At 41.3% G+C, this 20,834-nt stretch overlaps 1 protein-coding gene across 3 annotated transcripts in view; it reads right to left on the reverse strand.

Annotated features, from left to right (window-relative positions):
* RBMS1 (RNA binding motif single stranded interacting protein 1) overlaps window positions 1–20,834 on the reverse strand; it is a 210,055-nt gene that overhangs the window by 75,561 nt on the left and 113,660 nt on the right. For all 3 annotated transcript variants that reach the window (XM_021703285.2, XM_021703281.2, XM_044913661.1), the window contains exon 2: window positions 14,863–15,038. In XM_021703285.2, the coding sequence (XP_021558960.1) occupies window positions 14,863–15,038 (176 nt within the window). The remainder of the gene's footprint in view (window positions 1–14,862; window positions 15,039–20,834) is intronic.

The following is a 20,834-nucleotide window of genomic DNA, read 5'->3' on the forward strand; positions in this document are numbered from 1 at the left end:
ATTCTGCATATTTGCTGATTTTCACATTTAATGACAGTTGAGGAACAGTTGTGCATTCACTTGTGTCTTTATAGGGGCATGAAGAGAAGGGAGATTTTCCATTACAATGGAAATGCCATTAGGTATTTTAAAATACCAGCAACCTCCAGTGAGCCACTCTGACAAGAATGACTGCTGTATAAACTGACAAAAGAAGACCAAGCAACGTTCCACATGCTGGGATTTTAAAAGGGATAGTCGAAGACAGAGCATGAGAAACATTTATTTAAAATGTTCAAAAAACATTCAAAAAAGTTTCAGACTGCTGGCAAAATATATATGCAACACCCCAAGACAGAAATGGATATGCAGAGTTCAAGGTGAAGGGAAAATAAACCCAGGAGTAGAGTGTTACACAGAGAGGCGAATTAGAAAGTGAGCTCCTGCCGTATAAGTACCACGCACTAACCGATTGCGCCACTGGAGCTCCGCTTGAAAGTGAGCTCCTGCCAACTGCCAACAGGGGATGCAAACTTGGCTCACAACTTCCTAGTCGTCAAAATTAAGAAGGAAATTATGAAACTGAATGCTCAGTAGAATAAAAGCAACCCCAGAGCTTAGAAGTTCATCTGTCCCAGCTTGAAGGCCAGAGGGAACTTCCTCCTGGGGGTCTCCCTAAGGGCCACCCCCTAGGTGCAATATGTCAGATGACCACCTGGGGCCCAAGATTCCCCAGTGCCCAGGGAGGAATTCTACAGGGCAAACAGCTATGTGGTTCCTGTACTCCACTCCTTGATGACTTTGCTGCATCCAGGGATAAAATCCACACTCCCCAAGACAGTGGTTATCAAGTTAGGCTCTTGAAGAGATGCTTTAGGGCCGCCTGGGTGGCTCAGTTGGTTAAGCGACTGCCTTCGGCTCAGGTCATGACCCTGGAGTCCCGGGATCAAGTCCCGCATCGGGCTCCCTGCTCAGGAGGGAGTCTGCTTCTCCCTCTGACCCTCCCCCCTCTCATGCTCTATCTCATTCTCTCTCTCAAATAAATAAATAAATAAAATCTTTTAAAAAAAAAAAGAGATGCTTTAGGAGTTTCACCATTTTCCGTTTGAATTTTATTTCTTAGCCTTGAAATAAAATACCAACAGGAAACACAAGCAAACCTGTGGCACAACATTAACACCCTGACAATCTTCCTATTAAGTCACTTCAAATGCCTACGCTGAGCAAATGTGTCTCCTGCCATCTCTCTGTGTACATTTCAACTTCTTAAAAATGAGTCACCTATTAGGAAAGTTATAATTCTGCGTTGGCATTCTGGAGATTCAAGTCTGCGCATGCCCATTCATATAAAATTGTACAAACAACCTACACACGCATCACGCTCAAACAAATGACAAACCAAGAGCAGGTACAACGGGTTGGCGTCCACCCTCAACCATGATCTTACAGCCAGTTGTACAATAATAAGCTGCCTACCATGTTGACTCATGATAAAATGACTTCATTAAGACTGGCACTGACTGTAAGGTTGAGGTGCTCCTGCTTGGACTTTTGTATCTACCATGAGGCATCTGAATAGCTGTATTATTAGGGATTCAATGTCAAAATAATAAATGAGATACGTTAAGTTGTTGATGCTGCTCTGCAACTGTCATCCAGAAATCCCGATCTCAAATTTCTGAGCTCATCAAAACTGTCTCACTGTTCTCCCTGGTCTTTTTATTTTTTTTTTAAAGATTTATTTATTTATTTGAGAGAGAGAGAGAGAACATGCGCGGGGGGGGAGGGGTAGAAGGAGAGAGAGAGAGAGAGAGAGAGAGAGTCCTAAGCAGACTCCGTGCTGAGCGCAGAGCCCGACGCAGGACTCGATCCTAGGACCCTAAGATCATGACCTGAGCTGAAACCAAGAGCCGGCTGCTTAACAGACTGTGCCACTCAGGTGCCCTCTCCCTGGTCATTTTTAAAATGTTATAACTTGGGCGCTTGGATGGCTTAGTCATTAAGCGTCTTCCTTCGGCTCAGCTTGTGATCCCGGGGTCCTGGGATCGAGCCCCGCATCGGGCTCCCTGCTCAGTGGGGAGCCTGCTTCTCCCTCTCCCACTCCCCCTGCTTGTGTTCCCTCTCTCACTGTCTCTCTCTCTGTCAAATAAATAAAAAATCTTTAAAAAAATGTTGTAACTTTGTATTTATAAAATATATACTAAAAAAAACCCCACATTAGTCTGAAACATTTTTACTGTTAAAGATTCCGTTAAAGATTTCATTTCACTAAGGGCTTTCCTACTAAAACAATGCCTACACTCTCCCTGCCGGGTAGTTCTGTTGCAGATGTGGCTATATTGACCCACCAACCCATGGAGACTGGGTGGGACCTATCATTCCAACACTGAGCAGCCTCACCAATTGATGATATACGAATCTAAACTAATACTAATCTCACTGAATACAAACATTACCCTCTTCTGTGTGTGCCATGACAAGGTTGGGAAGCTCGGTGATAAAAAAAAGAACTACAAATCCTTCAGGCCATTCTTCATAAACCTAATTTCTTCCAACAGCTTTTGACCAGAGGTGGCAGTGGAGAGGTTAAAGTTCTTTGGCAGGAAACTGAACGTACAGATACTTCCTACTCATGAGTAAGGAAGGGCAGAGTTGAGGGTAGAGTCTATATTCACTGTGAAAAGAGGCAAATCAGGGTGGGGAGGGGGGTGTTGCAGGAGACAATGGGATTTATTCTTAGGACTGCCACCTCCTAATTCTGATTCAAAGAAGGTCATTTAATCTTCTCTGAGCCTTCTCCGAGTTTCGTCAATTTTAATATGTAGGGACTAAATCAGAAGCTCTTAACTGGGACTGAACATCAGAAACTACTGGGAGGCTTAAAAAACACATAATGATCACAGTAACGTTAATACATGCCAGGAAATGCTCTGAGCACTCCACAGGCATTAGCCCATTTAGTCCCCCCAAGAACCCTGTCTTGTAGGTACTCTTAGTACCCTGATTTTATAGGTTTTATAGGTGAGGAAGCTACGGCACAGAGAGATTGAGAAATTTGCCTAAGGAAGTGGCAGAGCCAGGTGGAAGGCTCCAGAGCCTGTGTTCTTTAGTACAACTGTATGTTCACACTGCCGCTCTCGGTATCTCTCTCTCCAAACCTTCTGACTCAGAATCTACTGAAGGGCCCGGAGGGCCGTGCAATTTTTAATTCTGGTAAGCATTTCTTGTTAACAGCCCTTTGACTAGAAGAGATGTAAAGTTCTGTGATTCAGTCTGGAGATGAAAAAAAAATGCAATAAACTTTTTAATTAAGTAAATGCTCAAATTCTTTTGTCTCAAAAATCTGAGTCAAAATTAAATAGCTTTTTAACAGCTAACTGCATGGTACCAAACAAACAAAAAAAAGATAATAAATAAAGGGATAGTAGGAAAAAGTGAAGAAACGAAATGTTATCTAGCCAGCTAAGTAAAACAACTACACAGGGCCATTTAAGTAGATTAAGTATTGGAGCAAAAGCTATGCCTATGAAAGGGCAATAACAATAATATTTTCATAATTCATGGCTTACATTTAAGGGTGACATGAAACATTTTGGAAAAAACCCTGGAAAGGATCCGTACTCCTGTCCAAATGGGCTAGCAGCCTAATTTGTTTCTAGGATCACAAATGACTGCGTCTTTGTTTCATCGTTAAAGATAAAGTCCTGATGCTATTAGAAACTGGCCTTCACAAAGTCAGAAATCTTAAACTACGCATATAAGGGTGGATCTTCAAAAAAAGGCTGGTTTTTCATAAAGGTTCCCTCCCTGACATTTGACACAACAGAGGCAGGAAAAAGCCATGGCACACAGAGAAAATGAAGAAGACAAGTGACCCTGGCCCCAGGGGCAATTTAGACAAGCTTAAACCTGGGATAGCCAGGTCAGCGAGTGCACAGCCAGGAGAAAGAGCCCATGCCCCCGGGTAGAGCCACGAACTTGGTCAGGTTTGTTTGTGTTATGAGTGTACTTCCTCACTAATTCTAGATACCCCATTTAGGGAAACTCAGCCTCTTCTCCTCCCACTCAGTCCCACATCTCTCTTACAAAATCTCTTCTCAAAAGTCTCCAATATGAAACCACATGATCCTATCAAGGGAGCTGCAAAGCACTTTATCAAACAGAAAGCAGCCTTTTAAAAAGTTTTAAGTCCCAAATACGGAACTATAAAAATTAAAAAAAATAACTACATGTTGGAGGAATATATAGATCTTATTATTACTGACCATGAGGACTGTATTGACTGCAAGTTTCTAATATACACGATTCCACTGGTGAATAAACATGTTTAATCACCAGTCTCTCTTTTACACCGAAGATTCACTAGCCTGGAATTGATGCACTATTTCTATTTAATAACCACACCAAAAGCACACAAACTCATAAAGCAAACAGGCACTCAATTTGAAAAGTTTCCTGAGAATGGATGAGAATTTCCAGGCAAGAATAAAAATAAGTAAGCTCTTCCTCCTGATCCCCTTATCTGTAATGTTACCAAACTCCTAGTTTCCTAGACTCAAAATCTTACACTCATCTTTGAATCATCTTCCTCCTTGGACCCACTCCCTTTTTCACATTCCATCAAGGGCAAATCCTGAAGCAGTATGTACCATTTACCTTTCCAGGGAACTACAAGCCCTCCTCTGGCATTCAAATCACCCCCAGGGTATGGTCATAGTGAAGACAGGGCAGGCGGCCAGGCTAGTCCTGGCTTTACAACTGAGCTGAAGTAGCTGCTCATCCCACCCTGAAGACTTATTCAAATGCCAAGCTTTTCCTGATGAACCCCAATCACATGCAATCACTCCCTATTTTGTAATTTCTGTAGCACCTTCTTATCTCTCCCATGACACATCACATTCTGGCCTATATGATGTATGAAGTTTATTTTCTATGTAAGACAAGAACCTCTTTGAGGGCCGGAAATGTGTCTGGGGCAGTAGCTAGCAAAATCAAAGGCATGGTACTTAAAGAATGGAATTCCCCCACTCACTTCTGTTTAATTTCTCCTCAAAAGTGGCTTGGTCTTATGTTTTAATGAGATTTATACTTATAGCAAACTATAATGCTATGTTGAGCCCGTTATTTTCTAAAGCAATGTTGCTTGATTTTGTAAGACAGTGTGTGATCCCTAAAAGAATGTTTCTTTCTGTGTATGCACTAACCCCAGGCACCAAGCAGATGACACATTAGGTCCCCTCTCTGTGCTGTGTGATCTTGGGGAGCTGCATGTGCCTCAGCTAACCAGGAGATGAGTTTTGTATAGCCAGCTACATGAGAACAGATTACTCTCCTAGATGTCAAGAAAAACGAGGTCCTCCTCTATCCTCCTGCTTTTACTTTGAACTTTGATCCTGTTGGCTATTCAAGTGGACTTAAGGAAAGCTCATTTTTCTAACAAAATCTTATCATGACTATCACAGCTGTGTGTCTCTTCTAGGGTTCTGGAGAAATGAGTCTTCTTGTATCTTGTGGTAAACAGAGGAGCATGGATGCTGGCGAAGGGAGGAGGGAGGTGGTGAGCTGGCATCCAGAGTGTATTTGGGAGGGAGAACACACAGGGGTTCAGAGGATGGTCTCTGGAGTCAGACGGTTCAAGCACAAGTCCCGGCTCCACCATTACCAGCTGTATTTTCCTGAGTTATTAGAGAAAGAACCCTCTCTCAACTTCACCTTTAAAATAAGGATAATACTACTGCTCAGCAAGTTGTTCTTAGAATTAAATAATAAAACTACTTGGCAGAGATACTGGCACATGGTAAGCATCTGACAAAGATTAGCTGTTGGCGTTATACTGGTGTTTACACATTATACAGGTCTTCTTATTTTTTTTCTCACATACATTTATTATGAAATGAAGATGAGGAAAGGTGAAGAAAGAGGCTGCAAATTTCTAAGGTCCGTGGTAACCCAATAAAGAAATTCTACGTCTAACCAAGCACAAAGGCCAAATCAAGATTTTAAAGGCTTTTATTCCCGATGACACTCACTTCACTTTCATATAATCGTTAAACAGCCCCAGCCTACTGCTATGGAAATCTAAGGTTCCTATAAAGGAAAATGGAATGAACATAAAGTAAATTCCATCTGCCCAAAGAGAAAAAGCGTGGTTGCTCTTTTAAAAATTTTACTGGCTATGGTCATTATCTTCAGTGCTGGCTTCCCCATTAGATTCTGTTAAGGCTAGGATTGGCATTGGTGTGCCAAGAGCTCATGCAGTATTTCGGAAAGACCGGAGAATGGCTCTTAATCACGTGCAGGAATAACAAAAAGGAATCCTAAAGAAAAATGTCAACTGACAATAAGGAGGATTGGTTAAATCTCTAAATATGCATGCTTACCAGCCAATATTACACTGAGGATAAATTAGAAAACAGACATCACTGAGATTTTCTGCCCAAATATCAAATATTGGCAATAATTAATATCTGCAGCTTCAGGTACTCATGACAAGGACACTGGAAGTCTCTTACCTATAATTAGTTTTAATTTGGCTGCAGCATATATTTAAATCATGGAGGGATTAGGCAGAGGGAAGTGAGTCATGTAGCCCATCACCCACAGTCCATATTTCAAGGAGGTTTTTGTTCTAATTGTGTAGCGGTAACTCTCAAGAAGGGATTAAATATAAATACTGCGTTAATCTTTGAAAATTGTCCACCACTTAATAAAAAACAACTGGTAGTTCTAATGGTCAAAGTGAAGGAAGAGCTGAGAGAGATCTAAGAAAGAGATGGTTCTCTACTGGAAAATAGGTATTTGTGTGGATTTTTTTTTTTTTGATGCTGAAATTACTTTTGTGAAATTCTGGGATTTCCAAAAGTCTTTAGACTATATCTTGGCATGTCAAAGATCTACTGTACAGGCCAGAATTCTTTCTTATCATGAAGGGAAATGAAACAATTAACATGAACAAGAAAATGGTTCTTTATGGCACAGTCAAGAGATGAAGGAATAAGGAAAAGATGCAGTTAAATGCACTGTTGGTCTTAAACTCTCAAATCTGTTTTGACGTCTGTCTTTAGGAAAAAAACACAAAAATCACAAATATGAAATCTGGCTTAGTCTCCAATATATCATGTTTTGTTCTTTGAGTACAGAATCTTACTGGAATATTGTCCATTAAGAGAGACTTAAGTTACAATTAGTAATGCAACATTTGGACTCAGTAGATTGGGGTGCCTTTTTAAAAGGATGAGACAAGGTCTGAAAACTTCACATCTTAGACCACACTTTTCACCAAAATGCCCAAGTTCCTCAGTCTAAACCCTCACTGAGTTATTTTTTATGTGGCATCCTACTACAATGGCAATAACAGAGAAAGCTAAGTCCCAGAAACTATAGGTTATTAATATTTTAAGAATCTTCTCGATCAAGAAAGAACCCCTCAGAGACTAAAAATCAGCTGCTTTATAGAACAAAAACATTTAAAACTTTATCAAAAGAAATCCTGTTATTCATAATATAAATAAAATCTGTACATGGGCAAAAAGCTATATAATAGCAATAAAAACAAAAGTGGCATGCATTTTCCATGATTAACTGTAGAAAACTCATCATAATTCAATTTCACTATTTGGGAAGATTTTTTTTTAAAGTATGTCAGTCAATAAAGAGAAGTCCGTTTTTTTTTTTTAAAGACACTTAATGAGAGAACAATTATCTTTCTACTACTCTATATTTCTGTTGACTTCTTTCTCTTTCACTTTCAAAGGAATTTGAGAAATAAAAATTTGCTAGATACAGTTTTCAGTAGTCTTAAAAAATACAATTTAAAAAAACCTAAAAATTCAGATGGGTTTGGAATACAATACAGCTCAACATGCCCACATCTCAGTTATCTGAGATAGTCAGTAACAAAGGAAAAATGGTCTGTTGGTCTTTCATTGTTTGGTGTGTGTGTGTTAAATAAAACACAATAACCATCACCGTCATCTTAAGACACTACTTCAACTTGCTTGGAAGGCAATACTTAAAGAGTAAATTATACCTTAAAGAGAGATCACCTCCTTGTATCAGCTTCTAATTTAACCCTACATCAAGAGCTTCGGGTCTGTAAGACTCACACTCCTGATTTTGGAATGATGCCTCATGTAGGCAATAAAACCTTTGGTCTGTGTCTTTCATGTCCGTATAGCTATCTGAATACTCCGGTATAGAATCCATGTGGAGTGTGTGTGTGTGTGTGTTTCTTCTCTAAAAAAAAATGCAATAACTCAGGGTATGTTTAGGCTTCTTGGGCTGAGTCATCTGGAAATACCTGAATGACCTTGGATCACCTGGCTCTACAATCTCTCTTCAATGGGGAAGTGAGAACCAGCTCTCTTTTGGGTGGAATGATTTTTCCTACTTCATCATAGGATCACTGCTTTGAACTTTTATCCTTCTCATGTCGTGTAACTTCTGTAAATTGCAGAAGATTTCATATTTATCTGGGGTTTCAGGATATTAGATCTAGCAGGCCCACTGTTCGTTTCAGAGTAAACACTGAAGGTAACTTCATAATTGGGTAAATGTTAATATTCATCTTACTAGAATGCCTTCACTTTTCATTTTTACCCTGAAAGTAGTCTAATCATTTTAGATTACAGGGATGATCATTTTATTTCATTTGTAGAGGAAAAACAACTTTTAAGATTTTATTTTTCTATTATTATTATTTATCTGAGAGAGAGAATGAGAGAACACGAGACGGGGGAGGGTCAGAGGGAGAAGCAGACTCCCCGCTGAGTGGAGAGCACGATGCAGGACTCGATCCAGGGACTCCGGGATCATGACCTGAGCCAGAGGCAGTCACTTAATCGACTGAGCCACCCAGGTGCCTGAGGAAAAACAACTTTTAGCAAATACATTTCTAAAAGAAGTTTTAGAGTTACAGAGATAAAGATATATAGAGAAAGAATATAATCATTTCAAGTTGTCCATTTTCCTGATAGTTGCCCTATTTTTTTTTCCTGTGCTTTCTCTCTCAGCTAATGCAACTCAAGTTTTCCCTTTATTTAAAACTAAAACTTTATAGCCATTTTTAATCATGCTCAAGTCCCGATGTTCCCATCTCCAAGACACCCGCATGCAGTCCCAGCACCTTCTCCTCTTCCTACTTCCTGTTCACTACCCTGGGCCAGGGCTGCATCATCTCTCACCTGTGAGAGTCTCCTTCTCCAAGCAAACATTCCTACTTTGGGTAGAATCATCATTCTGAGAGAGGAAGAAAAAAAAATTGGATTATGCTTCTCTTCCACTATAAGCACTAACTCCTCCTCTGCAACTGAAGAAAAAACTCCAAATTTTTTAGTTTATTATGCAAGGTGCTAACACTATGCCCCCAACCTGTACCTCCAGCCCCATTTTCCTCTATACGCACACTCTTCACTCTGGTCCCTAGAAACCTTGCTAACTATTAACTGCTGAATGACAGCTATCCACCAAGAATTGTTCGTTGTGCTTTAACACCCAAGCACTGTCCCACCGCTTGGGCTCCTTCTGAAACCTGGAGGACACTATTATTTTCACTCTGCGAGAAATTGTCCCTGTCCTTCAAAGTCGAGATGCCCTCTCCTACTGAAAGCGACCCAAAGACTTGGCGTCAAGGTTAATAAGGTCTTCCTCTGACTTCTCACAGAACACTGCACTGATTAAAACATTTACTTCATTCTGTCTTCATTAGGGTTGGTTGTTTTATGTCTACCTCTGTTGACCATCTTATTTCTCTGTTTTGCCTTTTTTTAAGAGTTGTATTATATTCAAAAGAATAAGGCAGACTTATAGAAAACAGAAAACAAAGGACAGGAAATGAAATGTACTGGGTATTACAACTAGGGAAATGGATGACATTCAAAAAACATTTCCTTTTAATTAGTAACAGACTATAATATTGTAAGCTAAATTTAATTTCACATTTGCACTGAAATTGTGTTTTACTGCACTTTGAAATGAATTAGGTATCTATTGAATGAAAGGACAAAAAATGGTTGACCAAGATTGGTTTGGGAATGAGAGAAAGGATATAGAAGGTAAGAGGAGTGGAAATACCTCCTTTTGTTTTAATATCAATAGACTCTCTCTCCTTCAAAATAAGTTGTTGATACACTGAGTTATCTAGACTTTTTCATGAGATGTCAATACCACGGTAACCCCTAAGCTACCTCGCCAAAGCCAACAGACACACACATCTCTCCCACTGCAAACCAGGAAGAACGATGAACCAAACCCCTTGCATACAAATACTGTTTTTAATCTTCAAAAAGGATAGTTTAGACACAATGGAAAATTTTACATGCTATAGTCATTATTATGACAAGAAATAAATCATGAAGCTGAAACCAGTCTTTTCCGAGTGCAAAAAAAAAAAAAAAAAAAGCCTCAAGAAGAAGGGGGGCAGCTATGCAGCTGTGTTAACATAACCCACTTCCCTGGCTTTCCCAGCTTTCAGAATCAGAATCTGGTATCCCCCCCACCCTTAGTTTTAAATGTAGGATTACATATAATTTAAGTTTATTCTAGTAGTTAGGGTTTTGAGGAGCAAAGACACAGGCACAAGGGAGACTAATACTTGTTCATTGACAACTGTGTTCTAGGCAGCAGACCAGCTCCATTCCTCAAATAACTTGATTTAATCCTAATCACAACTTCATGATTTAAACCTTATTTGACCCATTTTACAGGCTCCTGAGAATTAGGTACTTGCCCACCACTGTGGTTGGTAACTCTAGGGTACCCAGACATTTGCCATGCTGACCACCATGATCTTATAAAGTGTGAGAAATCTATGAAGATGATACACTGGGGCGCCTGGCCAGTTCAGTCGGTAAAGCATGTGACTCTTAATCTCTGGGTCATGAGTTCGAGTCCTACATTGGGTGTAGAGTTTACTTAAATAAATAAAGTCTTAAAACAAAAAAGACGATGCACTGTCAGCATTATATACTGTCACAGGCCCGCTGCTGAACAGTGGAACAAGCACTTGGAGAACAGAAATGTATGAAAATAAGATGCTGACTGTGAGATGGTGACACAGAAAAGGAAATTAGGAGAATTCAGTGTGGTCCAAGCATGGAGGAGGCAGAATGAGCTTGGCCTTGGCCTTGAAGAGTCAAGAAAGGAAAATGGGGAGGCACCTGACGTGAGGCAGCAGCAGGAGCAAATCGTTCTCCCTTGTCACAAAGCAGGGAGGGACGGAGAAAACATTCAATTCTTCTGGCAACAAGAAGGAAGAAGAAAAGCCACAGAATCTCCAGGACTTGGGGACCAAGAGGGTAACGGGAAAGAGTCAACCACCTCTCCAGAGCTTTAAGGTGAGGAGAGTTAAATTTAGAAATGCCATCGTTTGGAGAGGAAGGAGACAGTGTTGAATTTGAAGTGACAACAGGAGAGTGGAAAATGTGTAGAAAATGGGGTGCAGTGGAGAAGAGCCCTACAGGAAAATGAGGCTATAGAAGAATAAGCTAAGAACTGAAATCCAAAGAGCGAAGAGTTGAGAAGAAGTGGGTAAGAGTAGGAAAGAGCCAGAGAAAAGAGCGCTGTATGTCCTGCCTCTGAATAACACATGTCAGAAACACTATCATCAGAGTTAAGTATCAAATAAAATAAGATAGAGAGAAGATGCCAGTGCAGTTTCAAGTGAGAACTTGAAGGCAAAAGGGCAAGGGTTAAGGTGGCAAAGGAAGTCGAAACAACAAGAGCCCTCGGCTGATCTGCCTAGAAAATTCGCCTGAGAAGTTTGCATGAGAGAAATAAAGTGGTACCAAAGTCAAGCGAAGCATCTGGCTCAATTTTAGAGAAGGGGAGAGAATTAAGACTTTCTGAAGTCCTGGGGTAACAGATTAATCCTTCCTGTTACCCAGATCATTCCATTCCCTAAACTTGCTGGTTAACTGTGCTGATGTACTTCCTGAGTAGAAAACTTTTCAGAAACAGAAGCAAAGTTGCATCAGCCTACAATATTCATGAAGCTCCAAGCTGATTTCCTGCACACCCACCGCAATTCAGAAGTTACCTAGAGCTGGTCCACTTCTCTCGTTAAATCCTCCTGGAGAATGTATCTACTTTCAACCCCTATCAGCTTACCACTATGGCCACTGTCACATCTTCGCCTGGTTCTTGACCAGCCTCCTTCGGTAGCCAGGAACGCAACTGGTTCCCTCCAGTCGGAGCCCTGCCCCGTGACCTTAACCACGGTGATCTGAACTTACAGGGTCAAGAGTCTCTCTCTCTGACTTGAGGTGAGGCTGCTTTCTCACTCATTGCCATTTCTTCTAACATATTATGTGAATATTCTACTCCAAACATAGCTTTTTTAAAAATATTTTTTTCTTTCCTCTCCAGTTTCCACAACCCTTATAGCATTCTTGCCTTAGACTCATGCATTGTTTGTATGGAACTAGGTCACTACTACAAACATTCTTAGGTATCTTTTCCCATCTTCCTTTTGGAGAGCCCTCTGAAATAACCAAGCCCCCCGGGGTGGGGCGGGGACCCAAGGTTATTTGTTTCAATTGCTGCCCCTCCTGCCATTCATCCCATCGGGTGGATTTGAAATTATACTGCTAAATTTGTAATTCTAAAACATTTTTTTTTCTTTTTTAGACTTCTGAGTTTACACCTATCTTTTCTGAGAAGTTTTGATACCGACTTTTCTAAAAAATCTCTAATTATGTCCACTGGGTTTTTTAGACTGTAAGGATGAGTCACTTTTCCCATAGGATGAGTCACATCCATGTCACCAACTAGTAGCCTTTATTGGAAACAATTAAGTCCAGAACAGGAATGCCCTTTTTTTCTCCCCCTCTCTCTACATTCTAAGACACAAAATTGTCAGCAAGTCAAAACTGGTACTTATTAGAGGTTCTGTGGTAAATGGAATGAAGCTTTCAGCTGATACGGCTGTGTGTCCTGCCTCTGCATAACACAGATCAGGAACACTATCTTCGGAGTTATATATCAAACCTGGGGTTTTGCTGATACTAGGAAAGAGTGACACTGCCAAACGCTTATCGCTGCTATTGGTAACAGCAAAGAGAATGAAACACATTAAGATAATCCACATACAATAAAGAGACCAGAGAACAAAAAAGGGGTGAATTTTCTAGGAAAAGTGATAAAATGCTCTCCTACTGCATTTGGAATATGATTTGACTCAATAAAAAAAAAAATGACTGGTTTAATTTTTCGAGTACACATTTACTATACATAGAACATGGCATTATTCTATTATTTTATGGTTACTGAGTGCCATCTCCTTGATGTTAAAACTCACCTTACATGATTCAAAACTAGCTGAGGAACTATTTGTTTTTTGAAATCCTCTCTCCTTTCTCTTATACCTCAAGAACTTGAGGGTTAGCTTCATTCTTTCGTTTCGTACAGTTATATTTTTAGCTTCTTAGACTTCACGGCGCTCTATCTACCTGTAATTATGCTGCAAAAGCCTAAGAAGACGCCGGTCAAGACCAGCAGCAGACAAGACAGCAGAAGGCCTATCTGTGGCCTTGAACAGCTGCAAGAGGGCAGGGCGCAGCTGGCCAAGTTCCCTCTGCCTCTGGCCTTGCATGACAAACCCGGAGAGTTAGACTTGCTCTCGTCGCAGTCCCTAGCACCAGACCGCCCTGAAAGCAAAGGGCTGCGGGCAAAGTCTAAGAGGGCTGGTCTAAAGGGGAACCCAGGAAAGGCACAGGGAGGGTGCTAAGAGTAGTGGCCTTAGGAGAACTCTCCAGACCCTAAAGAATACCACCCACCATCCCACCCTTCTCTCTAAAAACAAAACAAAGCAAAACCACCACCACCTCCTTATGGAAGGCCAGATGTGACTTTTAGTTCCAGTTTGGAAATACTGCCCGAGCTCTGAGACATTCTTTTTCTTAAAATAATAAGTAATGAATCTGTATTTTTACCCACGACAGCAGAAATGAGATGCCATTAATCAGATGTTGAGAAATGGGAATATTTTTCAGGGACTAGGAAACATTCTTGAGTGGACATTTTCTTCCAGTTATGTAAAACTCCTTTTTTTTTGTAAGGGGCCATTACTGTCTTTGGATACATAAAAGATGTTGTTATATGTAGAGGCTTTTATAGCTCATAGTGATTAGTCTTCACACAACGATCCCTGCACTGTACAGTGCTTCTGGCTCCTTGATTTAAATTAGTGCTTTCTTATTTAGTGGGTTAACATCATTTGCAAAGTAACGTATTTATATTCTGTTCTTCAACAACATTAGCATATAATACATATTTACTCTGGAACTTTATGTACATGCACACACTTCTTCACAAGACTCAGAAAGGGTGGCAGTGAGAAAAGAAATGGGAATTTTGGAAATAAGAATTCCCCAACAGAGGAGGGTGAACAACCCAGACCACAAAGCTGTAGGTGCTAGTGAAGATACACTATTATTTCCTGGCTAACATTAAGAGTCTTACACACGTTTAAGATACAGTTAGATGGTAACTACCTTTCTGAGAAACGGTAACAGCTAAAGTTTCTCTTTTTATAGGATAGACTGGCCCCCCAGAGGGGCTACCGCAAAAAAAAAAAAAAAAAAGAGCAGTCCTAAAAAGGATCCAGCCATGAGCTTTGCAAAAATTCTCATTTTACTTCTCATAAGCCAATAAAGTCAAATTCTACTGAGAAGATGTTCCAATTTATTTTGTTATACGGGCATTCTGCTGATGTTAATGCTGTGTCCGAGGAGGACTTAAAACGTGGAAAGTGTCATTGTGTCGGTAATGAGAGTTCACACTTGTACTAAACGTCTCTTGTAAGACAACTGATAACCCTTCAGAGTATGATAAAGGATAAAAGAACTATCTATCAACTGAAAATGACCAAGAAGAAAAGCTACTCACGGCTGACACAGCTTCACCAGGTCCTGGTCTGTGGTGTTGGGAGGCAGTCCCCGGATATAGAGGTTGGTTTTGCTCAGCTGGTCCCATCCTGAGTTGCTACTGCTGCTGCTGTTGTTATTACTGCTGGTGGTGCTGGGGCTGGGAGGGGCCATGGGGTGGGCCGGGACCAGAGACTGCTGGGAGACAAAGACGGGGAGCATTATAACACCTGCGGCAGGCTGCGGAGCGCCATTCACAGGCTGTGTGATCTCCACCACACAACAGAGACACAGATCCCCTTAAGCGACGTTCATATATACATTTTCTTTCTTTTCTTTTTTTTTTAAATATTTTATTTATTTATTTGACAGAGATAGAGAGAGAGAGCACAAGTAGGCAGAGAGGCAGGCAGAGGGAGAGGGAGAAGCAGGCTCTCCACTGAGCAGGGAGCCCGACGAGGGGCTTGATCCCAGGGCCCTGGGATCATGACCTGAGCTGAAGGCAGACGCTTAACCGACTGAGCCACCCAGGTGCGCCCATATATACACTTTCATTTACACCTTGAAAAAGACCTGCTCATTCTACAGAAAAAGCCCTCTCCTTCAACATGCAATTAATAATGGAAAATTATTCAGTAAAATATTCTCTACGTGCACCTTAAATAGGGCTAAATTTATGTGAGATTAATGTATTCACACCTTTTAAGGACACATCTACTGAGACTCAAAATTAACTTGCATGAAGTTAGGTGATAATATCATCTTACAATACAGTCATTTAGAAATCACGAGACTTTTGAAAAGGTTTTCAGATTCTGAAAAACATTTGATTGAAAGTTGCTGATCATTTTATTGAGACTCCTGGGGGGGAAAAATAAGATGATTCTTTGAGTGTAACAAAGTTTGAGTTCCAGCACAATGCTCAAAGAAGGCAGACTTCACCTAGTTCTAAGTCTGGCCCACGGCTCCATTGAGACATCTGGATAAGATTCACGGGCATGCTGCCTTTTGCGCTGGCCAACCTTGCGAAATTTAACCCCTGTGAGAACGGTGTGGGAGTTGGAAACCTTCCCAGGTCTTGCAGCAAGGAACGTAACTTTTCTAAAGCCTAAACCTAGGGCTCAGTGTGGTTTCGCAGTCGGAAGCCACCTAGGAAGAATGTCTGAAATTGTACTCACACCAGATAATTCTCTGTTAACCGATCGAAAGAAACAAGTTCTGTGCCCTATGCCACACACATGACTTTTGAGGAAGTAAAATGGCTCGGTCTCAGATGGAAGTGAGCACACCCTGAAGTGCCCTCAAAGCAAATGCTCAGCAGTTTCATACCGGGACAGGAATTTTTTTCACCTCGCATCTAAATAATAAATACACTAACCCAAGGACTTCACTTATATTAAGTAACAGTTTGAAAATAAAGTATAAAATTAGTCCCTAGACATAAAAAATTTTTTTTTCAATCATACAGCTTGATTTTCACAACCACAAACAAAACTAGTAGACACATCTAAGACACAGTTCAATTCCACTTTGGAAAGTTCAAAAAGCAGAAGACCCCTTGTACTAAATGCAACCTGCCTTCCTTGCCAGCAATCTCAACTACTCACTATGGATATCTGACTCTGCATCCAGGTTCTGCCATGACCATCCTAACTCCACAGTATCCCCCACCACATTGGGATCCCCACTAATCTACACATGTAACCATTACTTCTTTTCTGTACTATGTTGTTTTTTCTTTTTTAGGTCGCACCGTTCAAAGGCTCTATGATCTCCACCATGGAATAGAAATACAGATGCCGGGCGCCTGGGTGGCTCAGTTGGTTAAGCGACTGCCTTCGGCTCAGGTCATGATCCTGGAGTCCCGGGATCGAGTCCCGCATCGGGCTCCCTGCTCAGTGGGGAGTCTGCTCCTCCCTCTCCCGCTCCCCCCTCTTGTGCTCTCTCACTCTCTCTCTCTCTCAAATAAATAAATAAATAAAATCTTAAAAAAAAAAAAAAAGAAATACAGATGCCCTTAAGGGCCCATCGTGGGGCTCAAACTCACAACTCTGATATCAAGACCTGAGCTGAGACCCAAGAGTCGAATGTTCAACCGAATGAGCCACGGAGGCGCCCCTACTATGTACTTTTTTCTTCTCACTGCCAGGGTCCTTGCTAAGATTATTGAGTCCAAACACCATTTTATCTCAAGTGATCGTCTCTTAGAAGGAGAGTAGTAGGAAGGGTTAACAACAGTCAATGTATAAATGAAGACTGAACTTGAACTGGAAATATCCGTATTGCTTACTCCAAGAAAAAAAACTTAACCGAGATCATATCCTATCAAATCTATTTGAGTTATGCCCTTAATAAGCAGTTGAACTCACTCATATCCTTTGGTCTCATCTCTGGTTTTTCTCTAGGGAATAAAGATTCTGCTTTCTAGAAGTAAAAGGAGGAGTAAGCATTGTTCCTTGCTTTGCGCAGGTGGCACCTCAGATTCCCCAGCCATACCACACAAAGGAAGGTCTGTGTTCCTTCTCCAAAATCACTCAACACAACTTGTGCTAGTTGCTCCTTGCAATTAGCCAGGCATCCCCTGTTTGTCATTTCAGTTTAGAACAGAGGTGCTGGAAAGTAACACACACATCTTTCCCCCATCCCAGGCCTCTGATTTACACAAAGAACTTATATCTAGGCAAGGCTGAATTTTTTCTTAAATCGTCTTTGATTAATGTCCAAGAACCTGTCTTTGTCACAAACCACAGTTCCTCATAGTAGGACCCAGTATGTTCAGTGCGGCTGTTGGGGGATGGAACGGGGTCACCTCCAGGGATAAGCCCTGGAGAAGCCTGAAAGAAGCCGTGGACCTGCTTCATCCCCACCTCTCAGTAGCATTAGACCAACGCGAAGCAAATGAACCATCAGATGGTTTAAAGACTGCATTCCAAGTCTGCATCAGCTCTAACCTCTTCTCTGGGGTGGAAAGTGGAGTGCCAGGTGTGGACCTGCAGGATTAAAAAAAACATTTGGGGGTATGATTTATTGAGAGATTATTTGGACATGAAAGGAGTAGGTTTTTATTTATGTATTTATTTTTGGCAAAAGCAGAACCATGATTTACATCTCAGAATTTACATAGCTGATTTAATATATCTTTGACAGGCCTCTATATTTATTACAGTAATAATTTCTCACTCTGGGAAGTAGGTATGGAGCATATACAGGCTGCCCCTGCTTCCCCTCTACTCTGCCCTTCGGGGGAAAAAAGTTTCCCAACAGTCTGATCCCAGGTGGGAGACGGGGCTTTCTGACCGTGCCCTGAGGACAATGACTGGCCTCTGGTGAATTCTATACAGAACAAGTTCAAATTAAAATGTTATCCTAATATTAACTATTTCTCAGAACTAGCTGAAGACAGCTTATTCTAGGTTGCCAATTTTCTATTTTCTGCTGCAGAAAAGATGAGGTTTGTAAAACTCACTGAAATTAACAACTTAAATCTTAATAAAGATTGGACACATGTTTAAAGAAGAAAACTGGGGCGCGCCTGGGTGGCTCAGTCGGTTGGGCGACTGCCTTCGGCTCAGGTCATGATCCTGGAGTCCCTAGATCGAGTCCCGCATCGGGCTCCCTGCTCGGCAGGGAGTCTGCTTCTCCCTCTGACCCTCCTCCCTCTCGTGCTCTCTGTCTCTCATTCTCTCTCTCGCAAATAAATAAATAAAATCTTAAAAAAAAAAAAAGAAGAAGAAAACTGGGCGCCTGGGTGGCTCAGTTGGTTAAGCGACTGCCTTCGGCTCAGGTCATGATCCCAGAGTCCTGGGATCGAGTCCCGCATCGGGCTCCCTGCTCAGCAGGGAGTCTGCTTCTCCCTCTGACCCTCCTCCCTCTCATGCTCTCTCTCATTCTCTCTCTCGCAAATAAATAAAATCTTAAAAAAAAAAAAAAGAAAACTCAAACATAATTAAGCTGTTTATTTCTAAATGTTCAGAATGGGTCAATGATAACTACAATAATTTGAGTACTATTGAGTACTATTACTCATATACTACATGTTTAATATGTGCCACGGGGCCAAGTGCTTTATGTGCATTATCTTCTCTAATCCAATGAGGCAGATACATCATTGTTTTCCCATTTTTCAGATTAGGAAACTAAGTCTCAACAGAGGTTCAGTAATATGCCACGGTCACAGGGTCACACATTTAAGATGGCAGGGCTGGAATCTGAACCCAGGTCTGTTGGACAACAAAGCCAAAGCCCTCAAACAGTACTCTACGTGGTACACCAGAACCGTCCATATCCTAAATGTGCTATTTGTATTATTTCATTTAGCTGTGCCCATCCTTCCTGCAATCTAAATATTAAATTCAAGTTTCTCTGAAATGGTACACTTAATACCATTGGTGGCTATGTGTGCGCGCGCGCGTGTGTGTATATATATATATATTTTTTTTTTTTTTTGAGAAAGACAAAGGTACCCTTAAGTTAACTTAATGAGTGAGCACACAGCTTGTGCGTGTGTGTGTTTAACAAAGTCAGCTTTTAAAAGATTAGTTTTTAAAATTCTACCTTATATTTTTATTAACAAAAGAATTCAGCAAACAAATTTCGATATCAACAGCACATTACGGCTGAACACCAGAGTCAGCATTTTAGAACAGCTAGACTTAACCAGTGAACACTTAAACTCTTACTCCCAGATTAAAATGCAATTGAAATGTAAACACTGACAAATCTGTAACTCCCAACTTCACAGCTCTGACCAGTTCAAAACAATAACACTCTGTAGCTCTGTGCTCAACAGCACAAAGGGTAAACTTTTAAAAAATTAAAAAAAAAAAAAAGCTTACCAACAGATAATATTTTACCAAACTCCATTTTCATCACTGGTTGTCTTTTTATATCTTGCCTCTCAAAACCCCTAAAGCTTCCCTGGAGTTTGAAAAGGACTCCTGTCCCCTTCCCATTCCTTGTCCCCTTAGATGAAGTATGTAGCTAATTTACAAAAATTCAAACTAAGTGGGGGCGGGGGGGGGGGGGGGGGCGCCTGGTGGCTCAGCTGGTTAAGCGTCTGCCTTTGGCTCAGGTCATTATCTCAGGGTCCTGGGATCGAGCCCCGCATCAGGCTCCCTGCTCAGCGGGGAGTCTGCTTCTCCCTCTGTCTGCTGCTCCCCCTGCTTGTGCTCTCTCACTCTGACAAATAAATAAAAATCTTAAAAAAAAAAAAAAAAAAAGGCTAGTTAAAAAAAAAAAAAGGACCTTGGTGACTGGCTGACCCCAGGTGAGCACTGACCCACCCCACAAGAGCCTAGCAGTCTACCTCAGCCTCCTCTGGCCGAATCTCACCACTTCAGATCATGTAAGCAAGCCACCCATCAAGCTCTCTATCCAAGGTCAGCGAAAACAAACTACTTCACAATAACACTACCTGGGCTCAATTTGCACAAAATTGATAGAAACTGATAGAAAAACAAAGTTGGTGGCAAATAAATGGAATGGTTGTACTTGCAGACCCTCTCTGCACGCCCTTCAGGAGTGGGTGTGGGCATCAGCAGGAAGAGTGCTTGTCAGCAGTCAGGGAGGACTTCCTGTGTGGACAGCCCTGAGGCCTCTATCCCGCCAGGAAGGTCCACTGGCCTCCTACACTCAGACAGGATGATCAACAACAGGCAGATGGCAACTACACACGCAGCAGACCTATTTCCCTTTCCATCACATCAACCCCCCCTTGGACGCCACACTAAGTAGACTCTTGTATATAAATACAAGTCTAAAGGTTGTTTACGAAAAAGGCAAAACTAACCATTGGTGAACTAAAATATATTAGTAATCAGGCATTGTTGTAGACTTCTGTTCAGCAAAGACAATGAATAAAAATGAAAATCTGACATTACAAATTCTATTGTCTCATTTCCTCCCTCGTACTAATAGGCAACAAGAACTGTGCTCCAACCAATCTTAGTGCTGCAGCTCTCCTCCCTTCCCCCTCAGTCACTAACATCCCTGGGG

This window comes from Neomonachus schauinslandi, chromosome 3 (assembly GCF_002201575.2).
Source record: "Neomonachus schauinslandi chromosome 3, ASM220157v2, whole genome shotgun sequence".
In the NCBI taxonomy this organism is placed as follows: Eukaryota; Metazoa; Chordata; class Mammalia; order Carnivora; family Phocidae; genus Neomonachus; species Neomonachus schauinslandi.